This window comes from Bos mutus, chromosome 17 (assembly GCF_027580195.1).
Source record: "Bos mutus isolate GX-2022 chromosome 17, NWIPB_WYAK_1.1, whole genome shotgun sequence".
In the NCBI taxonomy this organism is placed as follows: domain Eukaryota; kingdom Metazoa; phylum Chordata; class Mammalia; order Artiodactyla; family Bovidae; genus Bos; species Bos mutus.
Window position 1 is genome coordinate 9,867,418 of NC_091633.1, and position 24,279 is coordinate 9,891,696.

At 45.9% G+C, this 24,279-nt stretch overlaps 4 protein-coding genes across 4 annotated transcripts; 2 read left to right on the top strand and 2 right to left on the bottom strand.

Moving 5' to 3' along the window:
- Positions 1-4,633: 4,633 nt before the first annotated feature.
- SRSF9 (serine and arginine rich splicing factor 9) lies at positions 4,634-11,042 on the top strand. Its single transcript, XM_070386020.1, has 4 exons — positions 4,634-4,946; positions 7,319-7,479; positions 8,963-9,135; positions 10,550-11,042. Exons 1-4 carry the CDS (start codon positions 4,759-4,761, stop codon positions 10,691-10,693), a joined length of 666 nt encoding a protein of 221 aa, XP_070242121.1. The 5' UTR covers positions 4,634-4,758; the 3' UTR covers positions 10,694-11,042.
- A 563-nt stretch (positions 11,043-11,605) lies between these two features.
- GATC (glutamyl-tRNA amidotransferase subunit C) lies at positions 11,606-18,567 on the bottom strand. Its single transcript, XM_005891480.3, has 4 exons — positions 18,436-18,567; positions 18,165-18,337; positions 13,710-13,813; positions 11,606-12,499 (listed from the first exon to the last, which is right to left on the bottom strand). The coding sequence occupies exons 1-4, from the start codon at positions 18,514-18,516 to the stop codon at positions 12,447-12,449; spliced, it is 411 nt and encodes a 136-aa protein (XP_005891542.2). The 5' UTR covers positions 18,517-18,567; the 3' UTR covers positions 11,606-12,446.
- Positions 18,568-18,579: 12 nt separating this feature from the next.
- Positions 18,580-20,890, top strand: TRIAP1 (TP53 regulated inhibitor of apoptosis 1). The gene is made up of 2 exons (XM_005891481.3): positions 18,580-18,768; positions 19,898-20,890. The coding sequence occupies exons 1-2, from the start codon at positions 18,580-18,582 to the stop codon at positions 19,979-19,981; spliced, it is 273 nt and encodes a 90-aa protein (XP_005891543.2). The 3' UTR covers positions 19,982-20,890.
- Positions 20,891-22,036: 1,146 nt separating this feature from the next.
- On the bottom strand, positions 22,037-23,954 carry COX6A1 (cytochrome c oxidase subunit 6A1). Its single transcript, XM_005891479.3, has 3 exons — positions 23,795-23,954; positions 23,506-23,648; positions 22,037-22,330 (listed from the first exon to the last, which is right to left on the bottom strand). Exons 1-3 carry the CDS (start codon positions 23,895-23,897, stop codon positions 22,247-22,249), a joined length of 330 nt encoding a protein of 109 aa, XP_005891541.1. The 5' UTR covers positions 23,898-23,954; the 3' UTR covers positions 22,037-22,246.
- Positions 23,955-24,279: the final 325 nt, after the last annotated feature.

A 24,279-nucleotide genomic window follows, 5' to 3' on the forward strand; every position in this document is an offset into this window, starting at 1 on the left:
GAGTCCAAACTCCATAAAACAGTCTACTAGGCCTTGCAGGCCCCAGACCTAGCTCCTTCACCCCTGCCTTTTTCCTAATCGAAGTCTTTGCTCCAGCCATACTGTAGAGCGATGGGGGGTTGCCCCTACTCTGCCATAATCTCATGATCTGGGCAATCGATCATGCCGTTCTTTTTGTCTAAAAGCCTTCTCCTTCTTCCCCACGGTTAACTCCTACTGTCCCTGAAGGCTAAACCTAAACATCTCCTGGAAGCCTGTCTTATCATCTCTAACAATGCATTAGGTAGTCTCACGGCAGTTTACCCTTATCACAGCTGTGCTCTAAATGATTAGCAACAGGTCAGAGTGATTATTACTGCATACAAACAGGGCCTAAATTATAGCATGCCCTTGATAATGCTGAATAACTAGATGAGCAAAAGCTCAAAAGGGTGTTCCTGCTAGTGTCTGTGGCCTTAGTAGAGAATGGAGCCCAGGGGCCCCTTAAGCATTAGACCATAATTTTAGCTTCACTTGGGTTATGTCACGAGTGTATGTTCCTCGGTTCTTTGTCTCGTCACAACAAAGATTTGGAGCAACGGACATTAAAGCCCTCGGCGCATCACGGCTGTCGGGTCTTGGACAAACCGTGTTACAGCTCTTAGGCAAATCAGCGTTACAGCTCCATTTTATTTATAAGATAGGAGGAGAATCCAAGACTCGAAGAGAAGAGAGTGGAGGAGTGCGTGGGGAGGGAGAGAGAGAGAGAGAGAGAGAGAGCACATGCACGCGGGAGAGAGAGTCCGAGAGAAAGCGCTTTGGCTCCTCCTTTTATATGTTTTTTCCTCCACCTGGGCCTGCCCTATGCAAATTGGGCTTAGCCAGGAGTGCTGTTTGTTCTACCTGAAGTCTTCACTCTGGTCCTCGGACCTTCCTTGTCTTTTAGTCACCGCCATTTTGGACTCCTTTTCTCTATTCTACCTACCTAACAGTTACAACTTGCAAAGGTTAGTACCTGGGCTCACAGAAACAAAATCCACCTCTGGGGTTCCCTGGATAATGCCTCTTAGCAATTTAGCGGTCTTCTTCCTAATCCAGAAAGGCTGTACTTGTCACAGCCCATTATATGGGCACATTTTCAATGTTAGGTATGAACACCTTTGGTAATCACAAGCTGCAAAACTTTGCACAATACAAGTTGAATCATTACTATTTATACTTAGAGTCTTATTAGGTCACTTAGCTAACTCCATGCTTCTCTCTCTAGGAGACTGCCCAACTGTCTCCACCAACACGTTCCAGGCCACACCATGTAGGAGCGGTAGGCCTCAGAGAGTGGTGTTAATACACCTAAGCACACCCCTCAAATGAGGAGGCCTCTGGACTTAAGGATGCCTTTAGGGTACATAAGCTCGTATATACTCTGGCCAGGGCTCTTTCCTGCTTGCTTTCTGAAGGGCAGCAAAGAACATCTAGAAGCTTTACATAATTCAGAATACAACAAAAGGTTCTGATTGTTTTATTTTAGAAATAATTTATTGTTTCATTCCAACTATGAAAGTAGTACATGACAATTACAGACAATAAACACGATAAAGCACAAATAAAAATATAGAAACCACTTGCATCAGAGATATCTCCACAAACATTTGGGAGGTTAGCAATAATAAAAAAAAAAAAGAAGTATTCTCTTGCACAGAACTGAACAATATTGCATAACATTTTATTTCCATTTTTACCCCTAGAATACAAAAATAAAACAGTTGCAGTAACAATCTTCAACTTTATAGAAATGTATGACATCTAAATTGAAAGTTCTCACAACTGCATTTTTTAGAGACAATTAGTGTCAACCAGTTTAATAGATTCCTTCAGAATATATAGTTTTATGTGTATATGTGCACCATTTTAACTAAATTAGCATGACCTTAATATCCTTCAAAACATCATTTAATACTTGTGTAACAATCAATATTATTGACTGAACCACCTCCTTATTATCAGGAGTTTAACTTTTTAATTGCACAGAATGCAATGAACGTCCAAAATTTGTGAGGATTTCTTATGTTCTTGTGATAAAATCCTACAGGTGGAATTACTGGGTCAAGAGGTATATGATCAAAACTTAATATATACCATCAACTGACTTTCATACACTCAGTAGTTATATGTGGATGTTTGATTTTTTTGTTTGATTGTAAAAGATTCAGAGGTGGTATAACTACCAATCAGCTACATTCGAGCTAAAGGTTTGGTTTTATTCTCTCTCTATTGCCAAAGCCTTTGACTGTGTGGATCACAATAAACTGTGGAAAATTCTGAAAGAGATGGGAATACCAGAACACCTGATCTGCCTCTTGAGAAACCTATATGCAGGTCAGGAAGCAACAGTCAGAACTGGACATGGAACAACAGACTGGTTCCAAATAGGAAAAGGAGCACGTCAAGGCTGTATATTGTCACCTTGTTTATTTAACTTATATGCAGAGTACATCATGAGAAACGCTGGACTGGAAGAAACACAAGCTGGAATCAAGATTGCCAGGAGAAATATCAATAACCTCAGATATGCAGATGACACCACCCTTATGGCAGAAAGTGAAGAGGACCTAAAAAGCCTCTTGATGAAAGTGAAAGTGGAGAGTGAAAAAGTTGGCTTAAAGTTCAACATTCAGAAAACGAAGGTCATGGCATCTGGTCCCACCACTTCATGGGAAATAGATGGGGAAACAGTGGAAACTGTGTCAGACTTTATTTTTCTGGGCTCCAAAATCACTATAGATGGTGACCGCAGCCATGAAATTAAAAGACGCTTACTCCTTGGAAGGAAAGTTATGACCAACTTAGAAAGCATATTCAAAAGCAGAGACATTACTTTGCCAACAAAGGTTCATCTAGTCAAGGCTATGGTTTTTCCGGTGGTCATGTATGGATGTGAGAGTTGGACTGTGAAGAAGGCTGAGCACCGAAGAATTGATGCTTTTGAACTGTGGTGTTGGAGAAGACTCTTGAAGAGTCCCTTGGACTGCAAGGAGATCCAACCAGTCCATTCTGAAGGAGATCAGCCCTGGGATTTCTTTGGAAGGAATGATGCTAAAGCTGAAACTCCAGTACTTTGGCCACCTCATGCGAAGACGTGACTCATTGGAAAAGACTGATGCTGGGAGGGATTGGGGCAGGAGGAGAAGGGGACGACAGAGGATGAGATGGCTGGATGGCATCACTGACTCGATGGACGTGAGTCTGAGTAAACTCCTGGGAGTTGGTGATGGACAGGGAGGCCTGGCGTGCTGCAATTCATGGGGTCGCAAAGAGTCGGACAGGACTGAGTGACTGATCTGATCTGATTGCTATGCATTAATGGAGCTTGCTTTTGTTTCATAACTCCCTGCAACATTATGAAAGTTTTTAAATACAGAGAAACGTTGAAAGAATGGTACAGTGAACACACTGAACACATCCACCATCTAGATTCTACAGTTAACATTCTACTGCGTTTGCTTTCTCATATATTTACTCATCCATCAATCCAGGCAGCTTGAGGGATCTCAGTTCTCTGACCAGGGACCAGGGACAGAACCCAGATCCCAGCAGTGGAAGCGGGGTGTCCTAATCGCTGGACCTCCAGCAAATTCCCCAGAGGTTTCATTTTTAACATGAAAAACCTTTTTTGATCAAGACTCATTCTTGTAATGTCCCCAGGTTCAATGCTCTGCACTACGGAACATAAGTGTGGAAACGTTCCAAGATGAGAATCTGAGTTCCTCGACTTCTGAAGGACTAGGCGCATAGGCTGGAAGTATGGCTTGGGTTTTAATCCTGACCCACTATACCTCCGTTTTTGCCCCTTTTTAAATATTGTAATCCCTCCAAATTGTGTGAGTATTAAAAGCACAAGTCGCACCCTATAATGACAGTCGCTATAGTTATGATTCCCCCCACCCCCACGCCGCCCGCCTTTTTTGGCCGACCGCGCGGCTCGCAGGATGTTAGTTACCAGTCCAGGGATTGAACCCGTAACCCTGCAGTGGAAGCGCAGGAAAGGCAATTCCCAGTTCTGATTCTTTTACTCCCTCTTGGTCTCCGACAAACTTCACGTCCAAGCTACGGAGGCCAGCTCAGGCCTCTTTGCACTCATTTTAGTCCACCTTACACTCTTAGTTCTAAGCAATTGTAAAACAGGGACGGAGGCCAGGGGGCTACAGATCTGGGGCAGGGGGCCGCGACGGCCCCGCTCAATCTAGCGGTCGGGGGCTCCTCCAGGCCGCTGTGGGATCAGCCTGAGGCCCCAGCCGACTCCTTCCCTCTGGCGCCCCGCACACGGAGTGACTGCCCGGGGGACCCACCCCGGGCGCTACACCCGCGTCTACCTCAGCAAATGCTCACAAAAGCCTGTGAGATAGGCAGCGCTACAGAGCGGGAAAATCGAGGCCAAGGGAGCCTGAGTCACTTGCCCAAGTCGACACAGCTGGAGAGTGTGACCTGCCCTCAGAAACTGACTCCAAATCCCCGGACTCTAGAACCTCCCTCCGTCGTCCCTCCCTGGGTCCCCTGGGCGCCTACAGGGGGCGCAGGCGCACGCGCAGTCGTCGCAGCCGCGTCCCCTTTAAGAGGATTCCTTTTTGCCTCCTCCCGACCCCTCCGCTTCCGCTCTCGTTCCCACAATGCTGTGCGGCTGAGCGCCTCCGAGCCCGCGGGGACACTGTGGGGGGATCACCGGCTGAGGCGGCGGCGGCGGCGACGTGGGCTGCGGCGGGCCCGCGGCGTCGGGCGGTGCGGATGTCGGGCTGGGTGGACGAGCGCGGCGGCGAGGGCGACGGGCGCATCTACGTGGGGAACCTTCCGAGCGACGTGCGCGAGAAGGATCTGGAGGACCTGTTCTACAAGTACGGCCGCATCAGCGAGATCGAGCTCAAGAATCGGCACGGCCTCGTGCCCTTCGCCTTCGTGCGCTTCGAGGACCCCCGGTGAGGGCCCCGCGCCGCCCACCCGCCCGCCCGCCCGTCAGTCAGTCAGCCTGAGGCCCCGGGCCCCCGCCTTCCCTTTCTCCCTTCGCTTCCAAGGGCCTCCCCTCCCCCTCTCGCCGCAGACCCCTCAGGGCGCCCCCGGGTGGAGGCTAAGGCCTCCTCTCACCGCGGGGCTCCAGGCAGTCCTTTGCTCCGTCACTTCCTCTACTATTATTTTTTTGACTTGAAAACACAAAAGCCGGGTCTGAGGAGGGCACAAGCCAGCCCGGATCAGCCCCGGGGGCTGGTACCCAGGCACCCTTCGGGGGAAGCGGCCCAGAGCTTGGGAAACTTGGCCCCTGAGGCGGCCCGGAAAGGACTCGGTGAGGAGTGAGGAGACCGGTTGTCCTCTCTACCCTCCCCTCCCCTCCGCTGGAACTCGCCGTTGTGGGGGCGCACAGTGCGGGGCGATACGGATGCCTTTGCAGGGCCGAAAGCGGGCTGGCTCTTGGATGGACCGGATTTCCATCCACGCGCGCCCCGCCCCGCAGGGGCGAGAGCCTTGCTCTGATAAAAGCATCAGGGATTTGGGGAGACTTATAGTCTGATGGGGTCTCGGATTTCACTCTTCCTTCCCTAATAAGGGGAGGCACAGCTAGATGGTAAAGGTCTCCGAGGGTTTGGACGCGCTCGATCCGAAACGGGCTCGAAGGAGTCTTTGTAATTTTGCAGTGTCGGCCCTTGTCTCCCAGAAAAGGCCTGGGAACTTTCAAAACTGCGATTGTTGGTTCTTAGAAGCCACCGCACTGTGCTGGCTACTACGCTTGGGGTGAATCGGAGCTTGCTCTCTGGTTTCCAGCATTGGCTCGGGGAGCGCTTTGCCTAGTCTGCGCCCTGCGGGCTTCGCTACGAGGACTGCCCGTGGGATGTCTTGCCCATCTTGGGGGATGTGGGCGGGTGATGCGAAGCAAGGGGAGCGTCTGAGGATGGGGAGGCAGGACGCACCCTGAGGCTTTGATGGATGAAGATTCTGACAGAAATCGTTCCTAGTATCTTTGCCATTTGCCTCAAAAATGGAACTAGGCATTTCCACACCTAAACTGGAAAAGGTTGCACCTCTAAGAATTATTAACAGTACTGGTGTTTTTTTTTTTTTTTAACAGTTGCTATTTGTCAGGTACTGTACTATATATTACTAAGCATTTTCAACAGCCTACAAGGTAGGCTCTGTTACTTTTGACATCTGAGTAAACTGAGGATAGAGTCGATAAAAGGGAGGGCTACCAGGGAAGGTAGGATTTGAATCCCCTGTTCCGCCCTTTTGAACACAAACTTACCTGTGATGTGCTACATTGTCTTTTCCCCGCTCCTTGCTTTCATAATGGAAAAGCTATCTTTTTGATACACTAGTGCCAAGTTTCAAGCAAAGCACTGCACACACAGTTATCTTATTTAATCGTTTCAAAACTGGCATTTTACACTTAGGTGTAAAGTCCTGATCGCATACTTACCCAGAGACAAAGACTAGTAAGTAGCAGAATGATTTGAACTGAGGTCAGTTTTCATTCACAACATTAAACCCGAGCAGTACCGCCTCTCTCCCAGTGTATTCTGCATATAGCCAGGGTTGAACTGGATGTGGTCCTCCTTGCTTTTGATCCTGGGGCTAGAATCTTCATAAGCGATTGTGTGCCTCTGACATCTGAATGATTCTTTCTTTAGTGTGTCTTCAGCTGTTTGTCCCCCATGCCTCAGGGCATTCTCTTTCCTGTCAAATCCTGGAGAGCCATCTTGGTGTTCCTCACTCTCCTAGAACCCTAGGAAAGACTTTTAAAGTATTACTCTATTGAATATTTATCTCTTTTGGCAAAACTGTACCCAGAGAGTGATTTTGACAACTTAGTCCTCGAAGCCATGCTGAAAAGGTGCACTTGAGGGAATTCCGTATTTCTTACAGAACACTAATATTCATTTGAGCTTTCCCTGTTTTTAAACGAGTTTTTCCTTCTGTAGACCTGAATGTACTAGGCCTTGAGGAAGAATATTAAAGGACTAGTGTGTGGTGTGCATTTTGAGAAACAGCTGCCCAAGGTCAAAGAAACACTGTTCTATGGCAAAATCAGTCATTGCCAACAGTTTATTTTTTCTGAATTCTCTTACCTGTTTATTCATTATCATTTCATACCTAGAAAACCCTGTGTGTGTGACAGCTGTAAAGTTTAATTCCAGTGTCATGAAAGGTCTTCAAAGCAGTAGTACATCAAATTCCTGAGTTTTGTTCTTTTGCTTTTTTCTCACTTCAGGTTTTTTTTTTCATACTGGTTACTCATGCCCCTCACAGGGAAATTAGTTGGTCCTCCTGAGCAACACTAACTCCAGACTTTTCTCTGCAGAGATGCTGAGGATGCAATTTATGGAAGGAACGGTTATGATTATGGCCAGTGTCGGCTTCGTGTGGAGTTCCCCAGGACTTACGGAGGTCGGGGTGGGTGGCCCCGAGGTGGGAGGAGTGGGCCTCCTACAAGAAGATCTGATTTCCGAGTTCTTGTTTCAGGTATGTTCCTTTCAAACTCAATGAGATGATGCATGTGAAATACTTAGCACAGAGTCTGGCCTCTAAGAAATGTTAGCTGTTGTTTCTCAGTGCTTAGGATTTGTGGGCTTTTCTTCTCATGCACAGTGACAATCTGAAGCCTTGCCAGTGAGGCAGGTACCTTGCCAATGAAATTTCACTGATAGTGTGGCCTTGATAGAACAGAGACTTGCTTCTTATAAAAAAGGACTTTTCTAGTGTTGAAGGAGAAGATGATGCCCAAACCTCTTCAGCCAGAATTCTAAAGACATTTTCTTCTGGAAATGTACCTTGGCATCTGACTTGCTAGAAAGACATTCTAGAAGCCAGATTTGAACAAATTATACCTAGCCTTGGATCCTAAAATAGGTCAGATTTTGTGATGGTTTTGGAATTATGGAAAAAAGAAACCAAACAACTTGGAGTCTTAGGGATCGTATTGCGAAGGACAGAACAAAATGTCTAGTGTTGACAAGTGATGAGATGCTAAGCTCAGAGGTTTATGCATTTTTTGGAAATACTAACACACTGGTAAAAAGCTGGGGCCTTCTGCATGTTGTAGGGGTGTTTTAGGCCCCTGGCAGAGTGAGGTATATTGAGGAACCTGGCACCTGAGATGTGAATGTCACACAGTTGCAGCGACTCCCATGGTGCTGAAGAGGGATACTGTCAGTATCTGCCTGTGTCCCTTTGTAAGTGTTTAACCCCAGAACTCTATTCCCTCCTTCAGGATGTCATACATATCTTTTTTTCTCTCCATGCTGCTCTGAAATCCTGCTTAGAAAACTATTAGGAAATGGCTGCAGTCCTGAGCTGTGAGCGGTAAACACAGCCTTTGAGAGCAGGAGCACATTTCCCTTTCATGACATCAGGTAGGGTTGTATGACTCCCGACTAGTTTTAGCGTCTGAGTCTTACCTTTTCCCCTACTGTATTGAAGAGTGTTGGTGATATTTTAAGAGGTATTTTGTCTAGTTTGTCAGTCATTCCCACCTACAAGAAAACAAACTTTAGGTTTTTCTTGTGTTACTTCATCTACACCTTGGTTATTTTATTGGATGGTTTCAAAATTCCCATGTCCTGCGTCAGACAATAAATAATTGGTACCGATAAAGTTTCATAATGGAAAAATTTAGAACTCAAAGTCTTGGGATTTTGTTATTAATTGTGAAGGACAGAGAAAGAGATGCTTGAATTCTTAGAGATACTAAATCTGTAATGGGATAGACTTCTTGCTATGTCAAGAAAGGCTTAGTCTCTGGGAGAGTAGCCTAGACCAGCTTCTCACGGTGCTTTATCACCCATACTTCAGTGTTCTTCTTTGGTTTTGTGTCCCTTGTCAAAATCTGTGATTTGGGGACCATTAGGATTTAAAAGTAGTGACTGATGGGGAAAGGACCCTAGGTCTTGGGGCTCTTAACATGGATGAAGGATGTGGCCTCTTCTCTTGTGTTCTCTGTGCCTAGGACTTCCTCCATCAGGCAGCTGGCAGGACCTGAAGGATCACATGCGAGAAGCTGGGGACGTCTGTTACGCAGATGTGCAGAAAGATGGAATGGGGATGGTTGAGTATCTCAGAAAAGAAGACATGGAATATGCCCTGCGTAAACTGGATGAAACCAAATTCCGCTCTCATGAGGTGAGTCCCCACCTGCTGTCAGGGAGCTCGTTGCCATGCCACTCCACCTGAAGCTGACCTAGCAGAAGTAGCAGGCCCTGTGTTTGCCATTCAGTGACCTTATAATACTATTAAAGATCTACCTTAAGTGGACAAAGCCAAGGAATTCCTTATGTCCCAGCAATGCAGGGTCATAGCAGAGAGAAGTCTGCAGCCATAGTATTTTTAACCCAGAGAGAATACCCAGTCTGTCATGTGGTAACTGCCTTAAACCACAGTGTCCCTCCATGAACCTAACTATTATGGCTCTCCCTTCTCGGGCTTTGGTCTGGGCTCTGCAAGCCAACCTTATCACCTTACCCTCTTAGGTACTGCTGTTGGGGCTGGCTGTCATTTCACTTTGCCTTTCCCAAAGTGGTGCAGAAGCCTCTTTGAAACCGGAGCCCTTGGCTCAGGTTTTCTTGTTCATCATCTCACCCTGGGGACTTAGCTTTCCATGTTCTTCCCTTCAAGTAGGTGGCTGCTGTTTTGGACCTCAGTCTGATTCTCATGGTAGCTATTCTTTTGATACCACGGAGACCAGACCACCCATTGGACGTTTTTGTCCTGGTTACACTGTCCTGGCTTGCTATGGGGTTTAGGGATGTCTGCAAACATCAATTTCAAGGCCTATTTCTTTCTCTAAGGATTCACTTCGCTAACTATGGCTTGAAGGCTGCACGCCTTAACAGTGCTGTTGCTCAGACTATTCTCTAGGACTTGAATTTGGAGCAGAAACAAAACAGCACCTGGTCCTCAGTTACAGAGCGGGGCCTTGGTTAGGATAAATCAAATTATTGAGTTTACCGAGGGGAACAAGCATCTGGCTTCTTTCATCTTAGCATCTTTAAATCTGAGAATGCTAGCTGAGGGTGAAAAGCCTGGGGATAGGCCTGCCTGAACACTCCTCTGCTGCTTATTACAATCTTAGCTGAGCACCTTCAAACCCTGGTTCCTGTATATGCAAATAGTTCCCAATAATAGCATTATCTTATAAGACTTGACAGGAAGCTAAATTATGAAGCATCTCGCCCAGGTCCTGACACCTGGGAGGTGCTGAATACTGGTCAGCTTCTTCCGTAGGTATCCGCCAGAAAAGGTGGCAGGGGACTGAACCATATATCTGACCTCTGTGAGCCTTTCCAGTTCTTAGATTATGGGGGTCAGTGGTATAATTTAGGTTTGTTAACAGCAGTAGCCAGTATTGGAGTTATTTACCACATAATCGAGTTGCCATTTATTATCTGTGTTACCTTGAGCAAGAATGCCTGCCTGTGGCACTATTGTGCCAAATGGTGCTCAACACTACATTATTGTTAGGCGGCCATGTTAGGTGTTGGTATGCCTTATTCTTCTAGGTCTTATTTTTTCCTTGACTTTTTTGTTTCCTTTTCAGGGTGAAACATCCTACATCCGAGTTTATCCAGAGAGAAGCACCAGCTATGGCTATTCACGGTCTCGGTCTGGGTCGAGGGGCCGTGACTCTCCATACCAAAGCAGGGGTTCCCCACACTACTTCTCTCCTTTCAGACCCTACTGAGACAGGTGGTGGGAATTTTTTCTTTATTTTTTAGGTGAACTGAGCTGCTTTGTGCTCAGAATCTACATTCCAGATTGATGATTTAGTGTCTTAGGAGATTTTTTAATTTTTTTTTTTTTAAGGAAATAAAACTACATAATTTCTACCAGGGCCATATTAGCAGTGAAACATTTTTAACTGCAGAAATTGTGGTTTTGGTTCAGAAACGAGTTGTATATTTTTCACCCCGATGATGGGAAAAAAATCAGTGCTGTATCCTTGTGGGTTGCTCTTCTATGGAGATCAGCAGTTACTGTGACTGAGTCGGCCCATTCTGTTTAGAAATATATTTTAAACGTTTAATAACTGACAGGTGTAGTTGTCTTTGATTGTGTTCATAGATTTCACCAAGAGGCACACTCATATGTTTAAAAAAAAAACAAAACATTGAGTTGCAGTGGCAACTTGTGCCCAATTGGTAAGGAGCAGGAGTGGATTACTTATTTGGGGATAAAGTTAGTTGCTCTGACGATGGTCTGAGAACATCACATCCGAGGGAAGTTTCAGGGTTTTCTTACAATTCAAGGCCAACCATATAAACTAAGCTGCTTTAATGAAAAGGGGAGCATTGCAGATAGGGGAAGAGAATGAGAAGGCTAAAAACAGGCTTTTAAAAGTGGGTGCCAGCATAAAGATCACTGGGAAATTCTTAACCAACTTTGCTTAACTTTAGCAAGTTGGTCAGGGGAAAAAACTCATTTAAGTTTTGGTTCTGTCACTTTCGCTCCTAAATTTGTCTCATATTTGTCCTTGGTATCTGAGCTATAAAAAAAGACAAACCCCAAAACCAAAACCTCCCACTGTCTTGGATTCTGCTTAGTTCAGTAATCATAGGGCAGGGAGTCAGGGTAAGGGGGCTACATTGTCACAGGGTATTTTTTTAAACCACTTTATTGAAATATAGTCAGCCCGTAAAAGCTGTACTTTTTACATTGAACTATGGGGCAGGAGAAGGGGACGACAGAGGATGAGATGGCTGGATGGCATCACTGACTCGATGGACGTGAGTCTGGATGAACTCCGGGAGTTAGTGATGGACAGGGAGGCCTGGCGTGCTGGGATTCATGGGGTCGCAAAGAGTCGGACACGACTGAGCGACTGAACTGAACTGATACAACTCAATGAGTTTGGAGTGAAGGTATGCACACATGAAATGACAACCGTGAACGTCATAAACACCCATCACCTCCCCAAACTGCCTCCCCGGGGCACCTTTAACCATAGCAGAAAGTCAGCACTCAGCTTGAAATACAGTGGGTACCCAAGAACAAATTTAAGTATGTTTAGTAAAGATAAATGGCTGCTCAGGTTGACGGAAACAGCAACTGAAAAGGTGGTCATGAAGTGATTGGATGCAAGGTCTGTAACAATTACATAAATAGATTCACTTAAGTGCAGTTTGGTAGACAGTCTTTTAGGGAGGGATAAAGTCTTCCACACTGGTCTATGAGTATCTATGAATATACTTGATCCATTTCCTTGGAAATCAGCCGTACCTTCCACTTCCTGTTGGTATCAGGGACTCTGCCTTATTTTGGCGATCTTTCCCAGTTCTGTCTTCAGAAGAATTAGTTACTAAAAGATACCTAGCCATCACTTTTCTCAGGTGACTGAAGGAAATGGTACGTTAGTGTTCATAATAACAAAATAGTTGTTGCAAAATAGTTGCTGCACTTCCATGTGTTCATAGAACGCCCCTTCCCAGAATAGATACTCAGCGATGTGAGAAGGGCTGTTTTTCATCCAGCTTTGACCAAGAGATATTACCTGTTTGAAAAGAATAACAAAAAGGAATTTTGAGCTAACTGATTTGCCATGAAAATAACTGAGCTAACTGATTTGCCATGAAAAATAAGCAATGGAAGTAAGTGTAGCTATTACCCTGTTTTTCTGAGTATCTGAAAGAACCACAGTTATAAGTGAGGCCTAATTAATGCACACTTAAATAAGTAGCAGAGAGCATTAGACATGTCTAATGTTAATTAGACATTTGTATGTATATAGGAGAGGAAGGAGAGACTATGTGAACTCAGTTTTTCCCAAGAAGCAAAACCTGACACAAGGTCCTGTGTGAGAAACAGCGTATGTGATCAATGGCTATGTCCGCTCAAACAGTAACAACTATCAAAGATTAACACCCAAAGTTCTGGGTGTTGTTATTGGCCCAAAGTTTTAAAATAGTTACAGTGAGGTTTAAAGATGCAAATTTGCACACTAGGGGTTGCAAACTGATGACTCACAGGATGCACCTGGCTTGCAGGTATGTTTTTTACTTTCACGGTATTTTACTTTTTTAAAGTCTTTGATTAACAGTTAAAATTTGGGAACCAGCACACAGAATGCCAGATGTCCAGGTTCTCTGGGCATCCCATTCCTGCCTGGCCCTGAACAAGAGAAGCAGCACATGGCAGCTGTCCCTTTAAGGCAGAGCTCCAGATCTGCCACTGGGCACAGCCTTCCCCACCCCAGTCCTGTTTTTGTTTTCCTCATTCCTGTTACCAACTGATCCCTAGAGGTTAATGTGACTTCAAGAATCCACTGCCACCTTGCCACCTATACATACTGTGTTTTTGTTATTCCCAGTTTTACTGAGGTAACGGACATATAGTTGTAAAAGTTTAAGATGTGCAACACAATGATTTGATCCATGTATATACCACAAATTGATTCCCATAGCAGGATTAGTTAATGTCCATTGTCTCACTTGGTTACGGTTTCTTCTCGTGGTGAGAACTTTTTTAAGATCGATCTACTCTAGCAACTTTCAAGTATACAATACACTATTGTTAACTAGTCACCATGCTGTACATCACACATCCCCAGGACTATTTAACTCATAACTAGAAGTCTGAACCCTTGGACAATCACCACTGCCACTTTATACTTGGTCAGAGTGCTTTCACAGAGCAGATCTGGGCCTCACAGTTCCTACAGCACTCTCGGCACAGTCTGTTAAGCCATTTTGGGCAGCACGTACCTGGCGGAGCCACAAAATACTCTTCCACAACTCGGTGGGAGTTTTGTAGTAGTTCTTCAGCACAGCTGCCTTCTACCACATTGTCGGATCTCAAGTACAGACATCTACAAAACCAGAAGCTTAAGGTTAGCTTCTCAGAACATGGCTTCAAGGGCATGGGTGGAAAAGGTCAACAGTGGGAGGAGAAGACGACAGCAGCATATTCTCAAGAGTCACTGCTCAAAGATGGAAGACCAAATAATGGCCTACCATTTATTGATTTCCCTAGCAACCTTGTGAGATAAGTGGTATTAATAATTATTCCTCAATATTGACAAGTTTTAATAAATATTTTTGATGATTACTACAGGTAAGGTGCTTTTGGTGGAGATAGTAAAAAGGCAGTTACAATACAGTGTGTTAAGTCTAATGAGGTAAGCAATGCTTGCCAAGGAAATTGATAAGGGGACCCCACCCAGCCTGTGGTCCTCAGAACAGGTGATGTCACCCCTTAATCATGATCAAGAAAGAGCTGGATTTCAGGGGTGGGGGACGATGGGGATGGGAAATGAGTAAGGTACAGAAACTTTCTCAACAGTGGTTATAAGTGACTTAAGCTGCTAAGGGACAGGATTGGGATCTGAGCCTGGTTCTGGTATCCCTAGGATGAGTGCTTTCTTCATCACAGCCACCTTTGGATGTAAAAGTACCTTCCCTTGCAAGATGTACCACAAACGTAGCCCAAGAATCTTGTAGTGTTGTCGGGGCTTAGTGGCTTCATTAAACTATCCAGATGGGAGACTAGTGAAACCAAACAGGAGTTGAACACATCTGTGGGGCTTTACTACTGTTTTAAGGTTTGAAAGTGCATGACAAGAGGTTTGAGATGGCTTCCAGATACTTGGGCTGAAAAGTAAGCAGTATGCTCAGTCACTAACAGGATAGCAGCCAAGCTTTCTGCTTTGAACCAGACACAGATTGAGGGCTAAACGTAGTAGGGCAAGGATGGGACATGAACATCTGTAGAGGCTGTATAGAAAGGCCAAGGTGTAATCATAAGTTTCTTTTAGGAAAGGACTGGTTCTGTTTCTTAGGGGCACCCAGCCCTGAATGAGACAGGATAAACACTTATTAATGGTACAAAGAGTTCAAAGCTGAACTTTATTCTAGGACTGGCACTGTTTTAACTGTGTGACCTTGGACAAGTATGATCTTTCTAGACTTTAAGTTTCTTGCCAAAAAAGTGAATGCACTAGATTTTTTTTTAAACCATATAAGGAATATGCACTCATACTCATTTAATAAGGATACTTGGAGAACAACAGTAAAAATCATCTGTAAAGGTGACCATTGGACTTTCTGGAGTTTATATTTCTGTTGGGCAATATAACAAAATGTTTAAGAGCTGGGGCCCCTGAATCACTGCGGAATTCAAACCCCAGAGCTGCACATGGCCTGTATGCAAGTTACTTACCCTTTCCTTATCAGTTACCTTATTTCTAAGAAGGTTCAGAGAATTGCTGGGATGATGTTTAAAAAGGTCTGAGCCAAGGGGCAACTAAGTCCACATGCTCTAGAACCTGTGCTTCTCAACAAGCGAAGCGCACACACCTCAATGAACACCTAGCGCAACCAATATAAAAAATTTCCCAGGTTCACTCATTTGGTAATTGGGTTTCCTAGTAAGGTTTCCTGAAGGATGAAATTCACCTCTCTTTAACTATCACACATTTCTACCCAATTACTGTTTAAGGTGAAGTTGTTTGTAGAATAAATCCACACCTCCCTATTTTCTTAATCATAGGCTATTGAACCCAGAGTCTCTGTGAGGGCACACCAAGCAGACCCCTCATTTGGCAAGCTGCTGAACTTTTCTTGACCTTGGAATCATGCATAAAACACCAAACAGGACCAGATGAGCTCTTCAGGTGCCTGTCAGTTATGAAGGTCTACCTCACCTCATCTTTCTCAGTCGGGATTCTACAAGAGTTTAGTCCAGAAACGTAGGACAACTTCTATGCGTCTGGTCTAGTTGTTAGTTATGTACCATCCTTGGAAGAATTGAAAAAGAGTCCATTGATCTTGCTGTATTCTCAATCAGATGAAAAGCCCTGGTTAAGAACAGTTTCAACTGTGAATTAGAAATCTCTAAAAAAAAAAATCTCTGCCCTCTAAAGTTCATGGACAAGGCACTTAAACCAGTAACTGTGGGCAATGCATCTAATTTCACAGAAAGCACTATGGCAGCATGATGGAAGAAGTGCCTCAGCTGGCCCTGGGGCTGACCAATGGGACAGTTCTGCTGCTGTTTTAGCTTCTTTCTGCCTCTTCCCAGCTATCAGCTGCCAGGAGCTGTTTCTCTGGCCACCAGTCTACCTCCATCTACAAGCCTTTTCATTTAGTTTCACGCAGATTGAAATGAGAGCTAATCAATGTGGCAAACAAGACCCTGAGGGACATCTTAAGTATTGAAGTTATTTGACTGCAATCAGAGATGCCATGTGAGTCAGTCTCTGGCTCTGAGATGAAAAAGAATAGTTTCTATGGGATGACTTTTTTTTATGGCCACCCCACACTCCTTGCAGGATCTTAGTTCTGGACCAGGGATTGAACCCATGACCCCTGGCAGTAGAAGTGAAGCGTCTTAACCACTGGAACCCCGGGGGAAGTCCTGAGGCTAGCAAGCACTCAACACGAAGGTTACAGTTACAGATAAGTGTGGCTCTCCTGACTGGCACTGACTAATGGCAGCCTTTCGCCCACTTCTACCAGGAATTTATTTTTAAAAATTCCATCAGGAAAAGGCTAGGACAGGGTTGTAGATTGCCCTTATCTTTATAAGTTGCATACCTATCCTTCCCAAGAAGCTGCACTCCTAAATGGCAAACAAGTCTGCTTTGCAAAAGAGAGTGTTTTCTTTAAAAAATGTATTAAGATTTGGCAATAACTGGTAGAGGTGGTTAGGGGCTGCACACTTTAAGTACAGTATACACAAACTGCTTTGTCAAAGACCCAGCCCTCCGGGTTGCATTACACTACTTCACTACTTGGGTTATTACTCTGTCCCCTTAGGCTTTCCAAGGTAAAATTTCCCTCTGCATTTCCACCTTCTCTAACACTGCTGCTGCTGCTGCTAAGTCACTTTAGTCGTGTCCGACTCTGTGTGACCCCACAGACGGCAGCCCACCAGGCTCCCTTGTTCCTGGGATTCTCCAGGCAAAAACACTGGAGGGGTTGCCATTTCCTTCCCCAATGCATGAAAGTGAAAAGTGAAAGTGAAGTTGCTCAGTCGTGTCCGACTCTCAGCGACCCCATGGACTGCAGCCTACCAGGCTCCTCTGTCCATAGGGTTTTCCATGCAAGAGTACTGGAGTGGGGTGCCATTGCCTTCTCCATCTCTAACACTAACCATGGTTAACAGTTTCCTGCATGCCCTTTCAGGGAACAAAACAAAACTTAATGCATGCACCAGATTATATAAAATATACACATAAAGTATCAATGAAACCACATACCATATTCTGAACTTTGCCTTTTTTATTATTATTAAGTATACCCTGCAAACCTTTCCATATCAGCATATATGGTTATTTCATTATTTTTAACTGCCATTTCAATGTATGAAGGTTAGCCATGAAGGACACTTCAGTTCAGTTCAGTCGCTCGGTCGTGTCCGACTCTTTGCGACCTCATGAACTGCAGCACGCCAGGCCTCCCTATCCATCACCAACTCCCGGAGTTCACTCAAACTGACGTCCATCGAGTCGGTGATGCCATCCAGCCATCTCATCCTCTGTCATCCCCTTCTCCTCTGCCCCTAGTCCCTCCCAGTTTATTTTCTGTTGTTCTGTATTATCAACGGATTTGCATACCCTGAATGCTCGTGCACGCATCTTGATGCACTGTCACAGATATATGTCACAGACAGGGAACCACTAGGTCAGAATATGTGTATATCTAAAAAATTTTTGAGACAGGAATCTAGGAGTAAGCAAGTCAGATGTGAGCTCACTTTCTAATTACAAGAAATAGTACAAGTCAACAAAAATAAGATATTCAAGAAAACAGTGGAAGAAAACCCACCAGGATAAGGAGGTAGTGACTGGAGGGAGTGGAGGGAGAATTTAGAGAAGCCACGAATCGGGCGTGCAGCAGAAAGAGGCAGGAAGTCAAGTGGCCGGAGTGATGAGGTAGGGGGCGCTCTAGAAAGTTGGGCCGAGAAGGTGAAAGCTCAGACGTTTGGATTTTGTTACTAGTTACACTGGGAAGGCTCGAGGATTTTAAAAGGGAGGGAGATGATCCTTAACGTACGACGCAAAGAGCGAAAGCGCTTACCCGCAGGGTGGCCGGGGGCAAGTTCTCGCGTGTCGCTAATGTTCTTTTCTCCCCTCGGTGGAATGAGTGACTAAGCTCCAGCCTTTACTGGTAGCGAAGACGCCGCGGGCAAGCCTTCGAGGGCCGCGTCCGCGAGCTTACCTGTCCTCCAGGACTGATTCCATGGGCTCCACTCCGTCGGTGTTCACCGCGCGGAGCCGGTCGGCGAAGGCGATGGCTTTCTCCAGCCGGGCCACGGCCTCCTGGCTGCCGAAGTCCACCAGCGATAGCCGCTCCAGGTGCTGGATCAGCTCGCCCGTGACCCGGCCACTTCCCTGGGGGCGAGGTGGGGGGGAATGAGGCGGAGGGTGTGGGTTACGGGTGGGGCCTGCGCCGCCTTCCGCCCCGCTCCGACACCCGCCTGGACCTCTACCTGAGGATCCGCCTTGGAGGTGAAGCCGCGGCGCCCGCGCGCCGCAGCCCGAAGACCCAGGTGCACGGCCCGCGCCCACATTTCGCTCCGTCTCGGCCGCCGTAGTGCATCCTCTCCTAAGGCCGCGCGACGCGCTTAAAAGTGATGACATCCGAGAGCGCCGCCACCGCCGCGGACGCCGACGCCATGAACAGCGTAGGGGAGGCTTGCACCGACATGAAGCGCGAGTACGACCAGTGCTTCAATCGCTGGTTTGCCGAGAAGTTCCTCAAGGGGGACGGCTCCGGGGACCCATGCACCGACCTCTTCAAGCGCTACCAGCAGTGTGTTCAGGTGAGCTCCGACCCGGGCCCTCTCGCCTCTGCCCCAGGCCCCAGCTCGAGGGGGTTGGGACGGGCAGGGTGGAAGAAAAGCCTCGATGAGACCAGTGGTAGGAGTTCTCTCCCTTACCATTCACCACCCAGGATGCCTGGTATCTCTCCGGATGTCAAATCCGGAGATGTAAATCTTTTTGCAGCACCTTACTTTCTGCGGAGCCCAGTTACATTCTTTGGTTCCTTTGGTGATGAACCTGAACTTGCAAAGTGAGCCCAGTTATTTGTATTTTATGCGTGGAACACTCACGCCCAGAAATAGTTAAACGAGTAGTCGAAGTTCACTAGAATCAAGTGTCCTTGGATTTTGCGGTGGTGCACTTTTCCACTGTTGCTGAGGGGAGAGACGGGATGTTGAGTCTCTCTGGTCTGTTAGACCTCGTGGAGGGTCCTCTTATGTTGTCACAATGCCTTCACTGGCCTATTTTTTCTCTCTTGGCTAGTTAGAACATCTTTATTCCAGCACAGTGAATGTGAAACAGATCTGTTTATAAGAACAGCCCAGGGCAAGGCATTCCCAATTAGTTAAGTTAAAAAACATCCTCAGTAAGTCCAGGTGGAGTTGCTGTCTTTGTCCCATAGACAGATTGGAAAGAGAGGCTTGCTCAAAGTTATATAGCCAGTAAGTCCTAGGACCGATTTGAACTTGTGTCTGTCACAATAGGAGCTTCCCAGGTGGCTAAGTGGTAAGAATTCACCTGCAATGCAGGAGATGCTGGTTCAGTTCCTGGGTTGGGAAGATCCCCTGGAGAAGGAAATGGTAACCCACTCCAGTAGTCTTGCCTGGGAAATCATGTGGACGGAGGAGCCTGGCAGGGGTCACACAGGGTCACAAAAGTCAGACACGATTTAGTGACTAAACAAGTACAACAGAGTGGTGATACTGCTTAAATTGCACTTCTGAATTTTGTTACAACTCTCCAATCTCTCTCTGGTCTTAACACTTAATTTCTTCCTAATCACACTTAGGGTTTGTCGTGTTTGGTAGTCCTTTACTTTTGTACCTAAAGTACAAAGTATTCTACAAAATATTTCTAGTTTCAACTTCAGGCTTCATGTAGTCCCTTTATCATGTTTTCTTCCATCAGAAAGCGATAAAGGAGAAGGAGATTCCTATTGAAGGACTGGAGTTCATGGGCCATGGCAAAGAAAAGCCTGAAAGCTCTTCTTGACCTTGACAGTCATCTTGAAAGTGGACTCCTCAAATCAGGAAATTGAGGACTCTGGATCGTATCAATTAAAACTGAAGATAGCATGATTTGATGAATTTAGGAGGGAAGAACTTCCTTTCCTCCTTGATATCTTTCTCTCATTTGTAAAAAATGATGAACCATCACTCTTTGCTTTGAGATTTCTGGCTTTGGCATCACAGCAGGAACTCAGTATTCTAAATAATGGGATTATTTGGGATTATCATTGCAGTACTTGGTCTGGGATCAGTTTTAAATATATCTTGTATAAAAACTCTAGAAAGCTTGTCAGGATGACTAAGGTTGCCTGACCTTGAGCCATTCTTTGAAGGACATTACGTACACTCTCCTGGGGTTCTTTGTTCATGGAAGCAACTGGTTAAGATCTCTTTTCTCTCAGGGAGCTAATCCTCTAGAAAGGGTTCCCAGCACAACAGTTTCAGTCAACGCTTGGAAGCACGGTTTTATTTTCATATAGTAATTTAACTGTTAAAGATTGTTGGTGGACTGGGTTAGCCAAGAGGAAGACCGCTTTCAACAGTTTCCTACCTTAACAAGAGGTGTCAGATTTCATACTAAGATGTGAAAGCTTCGTGAATGCTGCAGTGAACACCATTTCAGAGCACTTGGTGTAGTTCAGGAATTAAAATCTGGAGTGGCTATGGAGGAAGATCCTAAATTACCAAGATTTGCTGCTGCCAGCTTTCAACTTAAGTCAATGAATTAAGTCAACCTGTGTATCATAAAAATGCCAAAATGCTGCTGCATATGATTAAATGGGGGGGGGGGTGCGGGCGGGGTGAAGAGGTCCCTTTACTTGCCTTGTTTACTCACCCTGCCCTGTAATGCCTGAAATCATGAAGATGGAATAAATTTGTAACATTTAGTTTATATTCATTATTTGTTCCTGGAACTCAGTGCATTTTATGGAACAACTTCCATTCTATGAACCCCACACATCTCATGTACACTGGGGGGGGAGTTTTATATGCTTTATAATTTTAAAATGAAGATTTATCTAAGCTAGGTTGTATGGTATAGCAAATGGAGACCTCACTGATTTCAATGTTTATATAATGGCACCCAACCCACAAAATTTTTTATGCGCCCACAGAGTATGAAACTTGATTTACAGAAAGCCTAGACTCTATATCTCTTTTCCACTTTACCAATTATTAACTTCATATTTAATGTGACCAGTCCTTAATGCCAATGCAGTACATTCTGCATTTATATTTTGGCAAGCTAAGGTCCATTATACATAAAAGATTTGGAACCCAGCTGAGGGAGGCCAGGCAGCAAACGAGTTAAGTAAACTGCCCTGAAATAAGCCTGGCCGCAAGTCGGTCAGAACCTTGTAGCCTCTTGAATCTTACCACAAAACTGTCTGGATGAGCCTTGAGAATAAAACAAATTTTACTGTAATTGCTGCTGAGGGAATACTTTTTTTCTGATTGTTCCTCATGCTATTTTTACTTTATCCTGCCCATAAAATGACCAACTATCTGAGGCACTTCAAAGGTTTTAAATTTTGAAGAGGAAATCTTAATTGCTCTTTAAGGGTGATTTTGTAACTATTATTGACTGTTGTTTCTAATTCTTATGGCTACAGGAAATTTTTAATTCCAGAAACAAACAAAGCCAGTACTATATGCAGGAAGTGTCATACTGCCATACTGCCTTTATTTCTCCAGAAGGTTATAACCCTTCTAGCCTGAAGGGAGCTGAGACAGGACCCAAGATGCGAACTTGGAGAAAACTGTTTGATTTTAGGGAGTATCCTTCAGCAAATGCCAGTGTCTTTGCCATCCAAAGTCTGCCAGGACCCAATTTTGACTGTTAATTAGCTCAATTTAGATCTTTGTTTTACCCACCCCAGGCACGAGAAACCAAGACCAGGCCTGTTACAAACACTGTTCTTCGGGAGGCCTGACCCGGACCTGAAACACTGTCAACAGTAGCACAGACTGTCACTGTACAAACAGGGAGAATATTAACGCTAATTTCTGAGGGAAAAACAACCAAAGAATGCAACTCTCAGGTCATGACTAAATTATTTATTTAAGCCATCTCTTCCTGCTATAAGCAAAGGGATGGAAGATCAGTGAAATGGTCCTCAAGTGTAATGGTCATCACTGGATACAAGGTGGTGAGCTTAAGGTCCCGTATACTTTTCTGGTCCATGCGTGCAGAGTAATGGTCCAAACCAGTGCTCTGGTCCCCACTGGGTGGTGGTCCAGGTTCTCTTTATTCGTCTTCATAGCCGGTTGGAAGCGGGTTCACATGAGGGTTATGGAATAGGGTATGGTTACCATCTCCCCAGGGAAAGGGCTGTGGAGTGAAGACGGCAATTAGGCAGTTCCAGAAAACAGTCAGCACTGCCACGAACTGCTTAAAACAGCAAGTAGCAGGTAACACATAAAATGGAAATTCGTCCTTTACATAACTGCCATGTTTCAGTGCTCCCGTAAGAGAGCTCTTATAAACTCCAGGGGAGCCTGTAAAGAGGACAGTAGGAAAGGCAAGCTCAAGTCCATTACTCATAAGCCTCTCCCTTGTAACTAAACCTCAGTGCTGTGTTTCTGGAAGTGCAGTCCTCCCATCACCTACATCAGAATGCTAGAGGCGGGTACAGGGGAGGAGATGCTGACTTCAATGCAGATTTCTGGACCTGAAACAAATCTCTGGATTGGAAACTGCAACATACCCTCAACTATTCTGCATGGTACTTTTGAAAAACATTGCTCCAGGGCAGTGATTTCCAACCCAGGATGATTCTGCCCTTGTGGAGACACAGGCCAGCATCTGGAGACATCTTGAAGAGGAGGTACCACTACCACTTAGTGGTTAGAAGTCAAGGATGCTGCTAATATCCTGTAACTCACAGGACTGCCCTTTGCCCCAACAAGAATTATCCAGCCCCAGATGTCAATGGTACCGAGGTTAAGACATTTCGCTGTATGTATGCCTTCTAATTCTATCGTACAAGGGTGGCAGTGGCGCTGAGACTCATCAATTCTTTCGGAATTTAAGAATCCAGCTTAATTTTCCACTTGGGCTAAGTGATAGTAGTTAAATATCTACATCAAGAGTCAAAAAATGACACAGTCGGGGTGGTAACTAGCATAGGGGTGAAGATTAGAAGCTGTCAATCTCTTCGTTATGCAGCTAGTAGCTGTCAGATGCCCAGGTTTTAGAAAGGTGAACCGCCTTCCGACTCTGCCAGCTTAAGGTAATTTCACAAACCTCCAAGTTTTGTACAACCGACAACTGTTAACAGCATCAGAAGTTAAACGATGGGATGACTCAGAAAAAACCGAAGGGCACTTGTTGTATGACCTTGAAAAAGAAAACTCAGGCCTGGCCGGAGAAAATAAAAATGTGTTTGGGAGGATTAAATGAGAAACTGTGCACGCCCGGCACCCACCGTTTTAGAGAATTAAGAACTTGGACTAGGGCATTTGGGGAAAGGCGAACAGACACTTGAAGAGACTGCAAGGGGGTACCTTGGACCTGATGCGGAGATGGGGATAGGCCACGAACTCGGGTCTCTCCTCCTCTCCGTGGTGCGACTTCAGGAAGACATTCAGCATGCTCACTCCCACCCCAGGGAGCGCCACGAAGTAGGTGAGGGCCTTCCACATGCGAGCTGCAGAGGGGGCACGACCGCTCAAGCCGGGCGAGGAGCCGCCCGCGTTTCACCTCCCTCCCCCAAGTCCTCAAACCAAGGTCAAAACCCCGCCGCTCTTCTCTTCAGCAGACCAGAGGCCCGCCCCACGACCCCGGTCCCAGTACCTGAGCCCTCCTCGCCATGGGCGCCACTGGACATACACCGACTCAGCTGCAGCCGGGAACGACCCAGCAACCCAAAAACCCGAGATCCAGCTGCCGCCGCCATCTTCGACCTGAGTCCCCCGCCGCGCCGGAAGCGGAAATAGAATGTTGCCTGTGGAGGGTGGGACCACAACCTCAAAAGGAAGTTCCTATTGGGCGGTACCTTTTCCGCGGAGGCTGCGCATTGTAGTGTGAAAGCTCGGAGCCGCGGAAGCCAGAGGGAGCATGCGCTCAGCAAGCCTGTGTGCATGCTGCTGCTGCTGCTGCTGCTGCTGCTGCTGCTGCTGCTGCTGCTGCTGCTGCTGCTGCTGCTGCTGCTGCTGCTGCTGCTGCTGCTGCTGCTGCTGCTAAGTCGCTTCAGTCGTGTCTGCTGCTGCTGCTGCTAAGTCGCTTCAGTCGTGTCCGAAACGTCTGGCAGCCCACCAGGTTCCCCTGTCCCTGGGATT

Coding starts and splice junctions, on each gene's coding strand:
- SRSF9 (XM_070386020.1), top strand. CDS start 4,759: ATGTCGGGCTGGGTGGACGAGCGCGGCGGCGAGGGCGACGGGCGCATC. Junction 4,947..7,318: donor GTGCGCTTCGAGGACCCCCG/GTGAGGGCCCCG, acceptor TTTTCTCTGCAG/AGATGCTGAGGATGCAATTT. Junction 9,136..10,549: donor CCAAATTCCGCTCTCATGAG/GTGAGTCCCCAC, acceptor TTTCCTTTTCAG/GGTGAAACATCCTACATCCG.
- GATC (XM_005891480.3), bottom strand. CDS start 18,516: ATGTGGGCGCGGGCCGTGCACCTGGGTCTTCGGGCTGCGGCGCGCGGG. Junction 18,338..18,435: donor CCTCCAAGGCGGATCCTCAG/GTAGAGGTCCAG, acceptor CCTCGCCCCCAG/GGAAGTGGCCGGGTCACGGG. Junction 12,500..13,709: donor GTATTTTGTGGCTCCGCCAG/GTACGTGCTGCC, acceptor CTTTTCAAACAG/GTAATATCTCTTGGTCAAAG.
- TRIAP1 (XM_005891481.3), top strand. CDS start 18,580: ATGACATCCGAGAGCGCCGCCACCGCCGCGGACGCCGACGCCATGAAC. Junction 18,769..19,897: donor GCTACCAGCAGTGTGTTCAG/GTGAGCTCCGAC, acceptor TTCTTCCATCAG/AAAGCGATAAAGGAGAAGGA.
- COX6A1 (XM_005891479.3), bottom strand. CDS start 23,897: ATGGCGGCGGCAGCTGGATCTCGGGTTTTTGGGTTGCTGGGTCGTTCC. Junction 23,649..23,794: donor CCATGGCGAGGAGGGCTCAG/GTACTGGGACCG, acceptor CCCCCTCTGCAG/CTCGCATGTGGAAGGCCCTC. Junction 22,331..23,505: donor ATCTCCGCATCAGGTCCAAG/GTACCCCCTTGC, acceptor TTCACTCCACAG/CCCTTTCCCTGGGGAGATGG.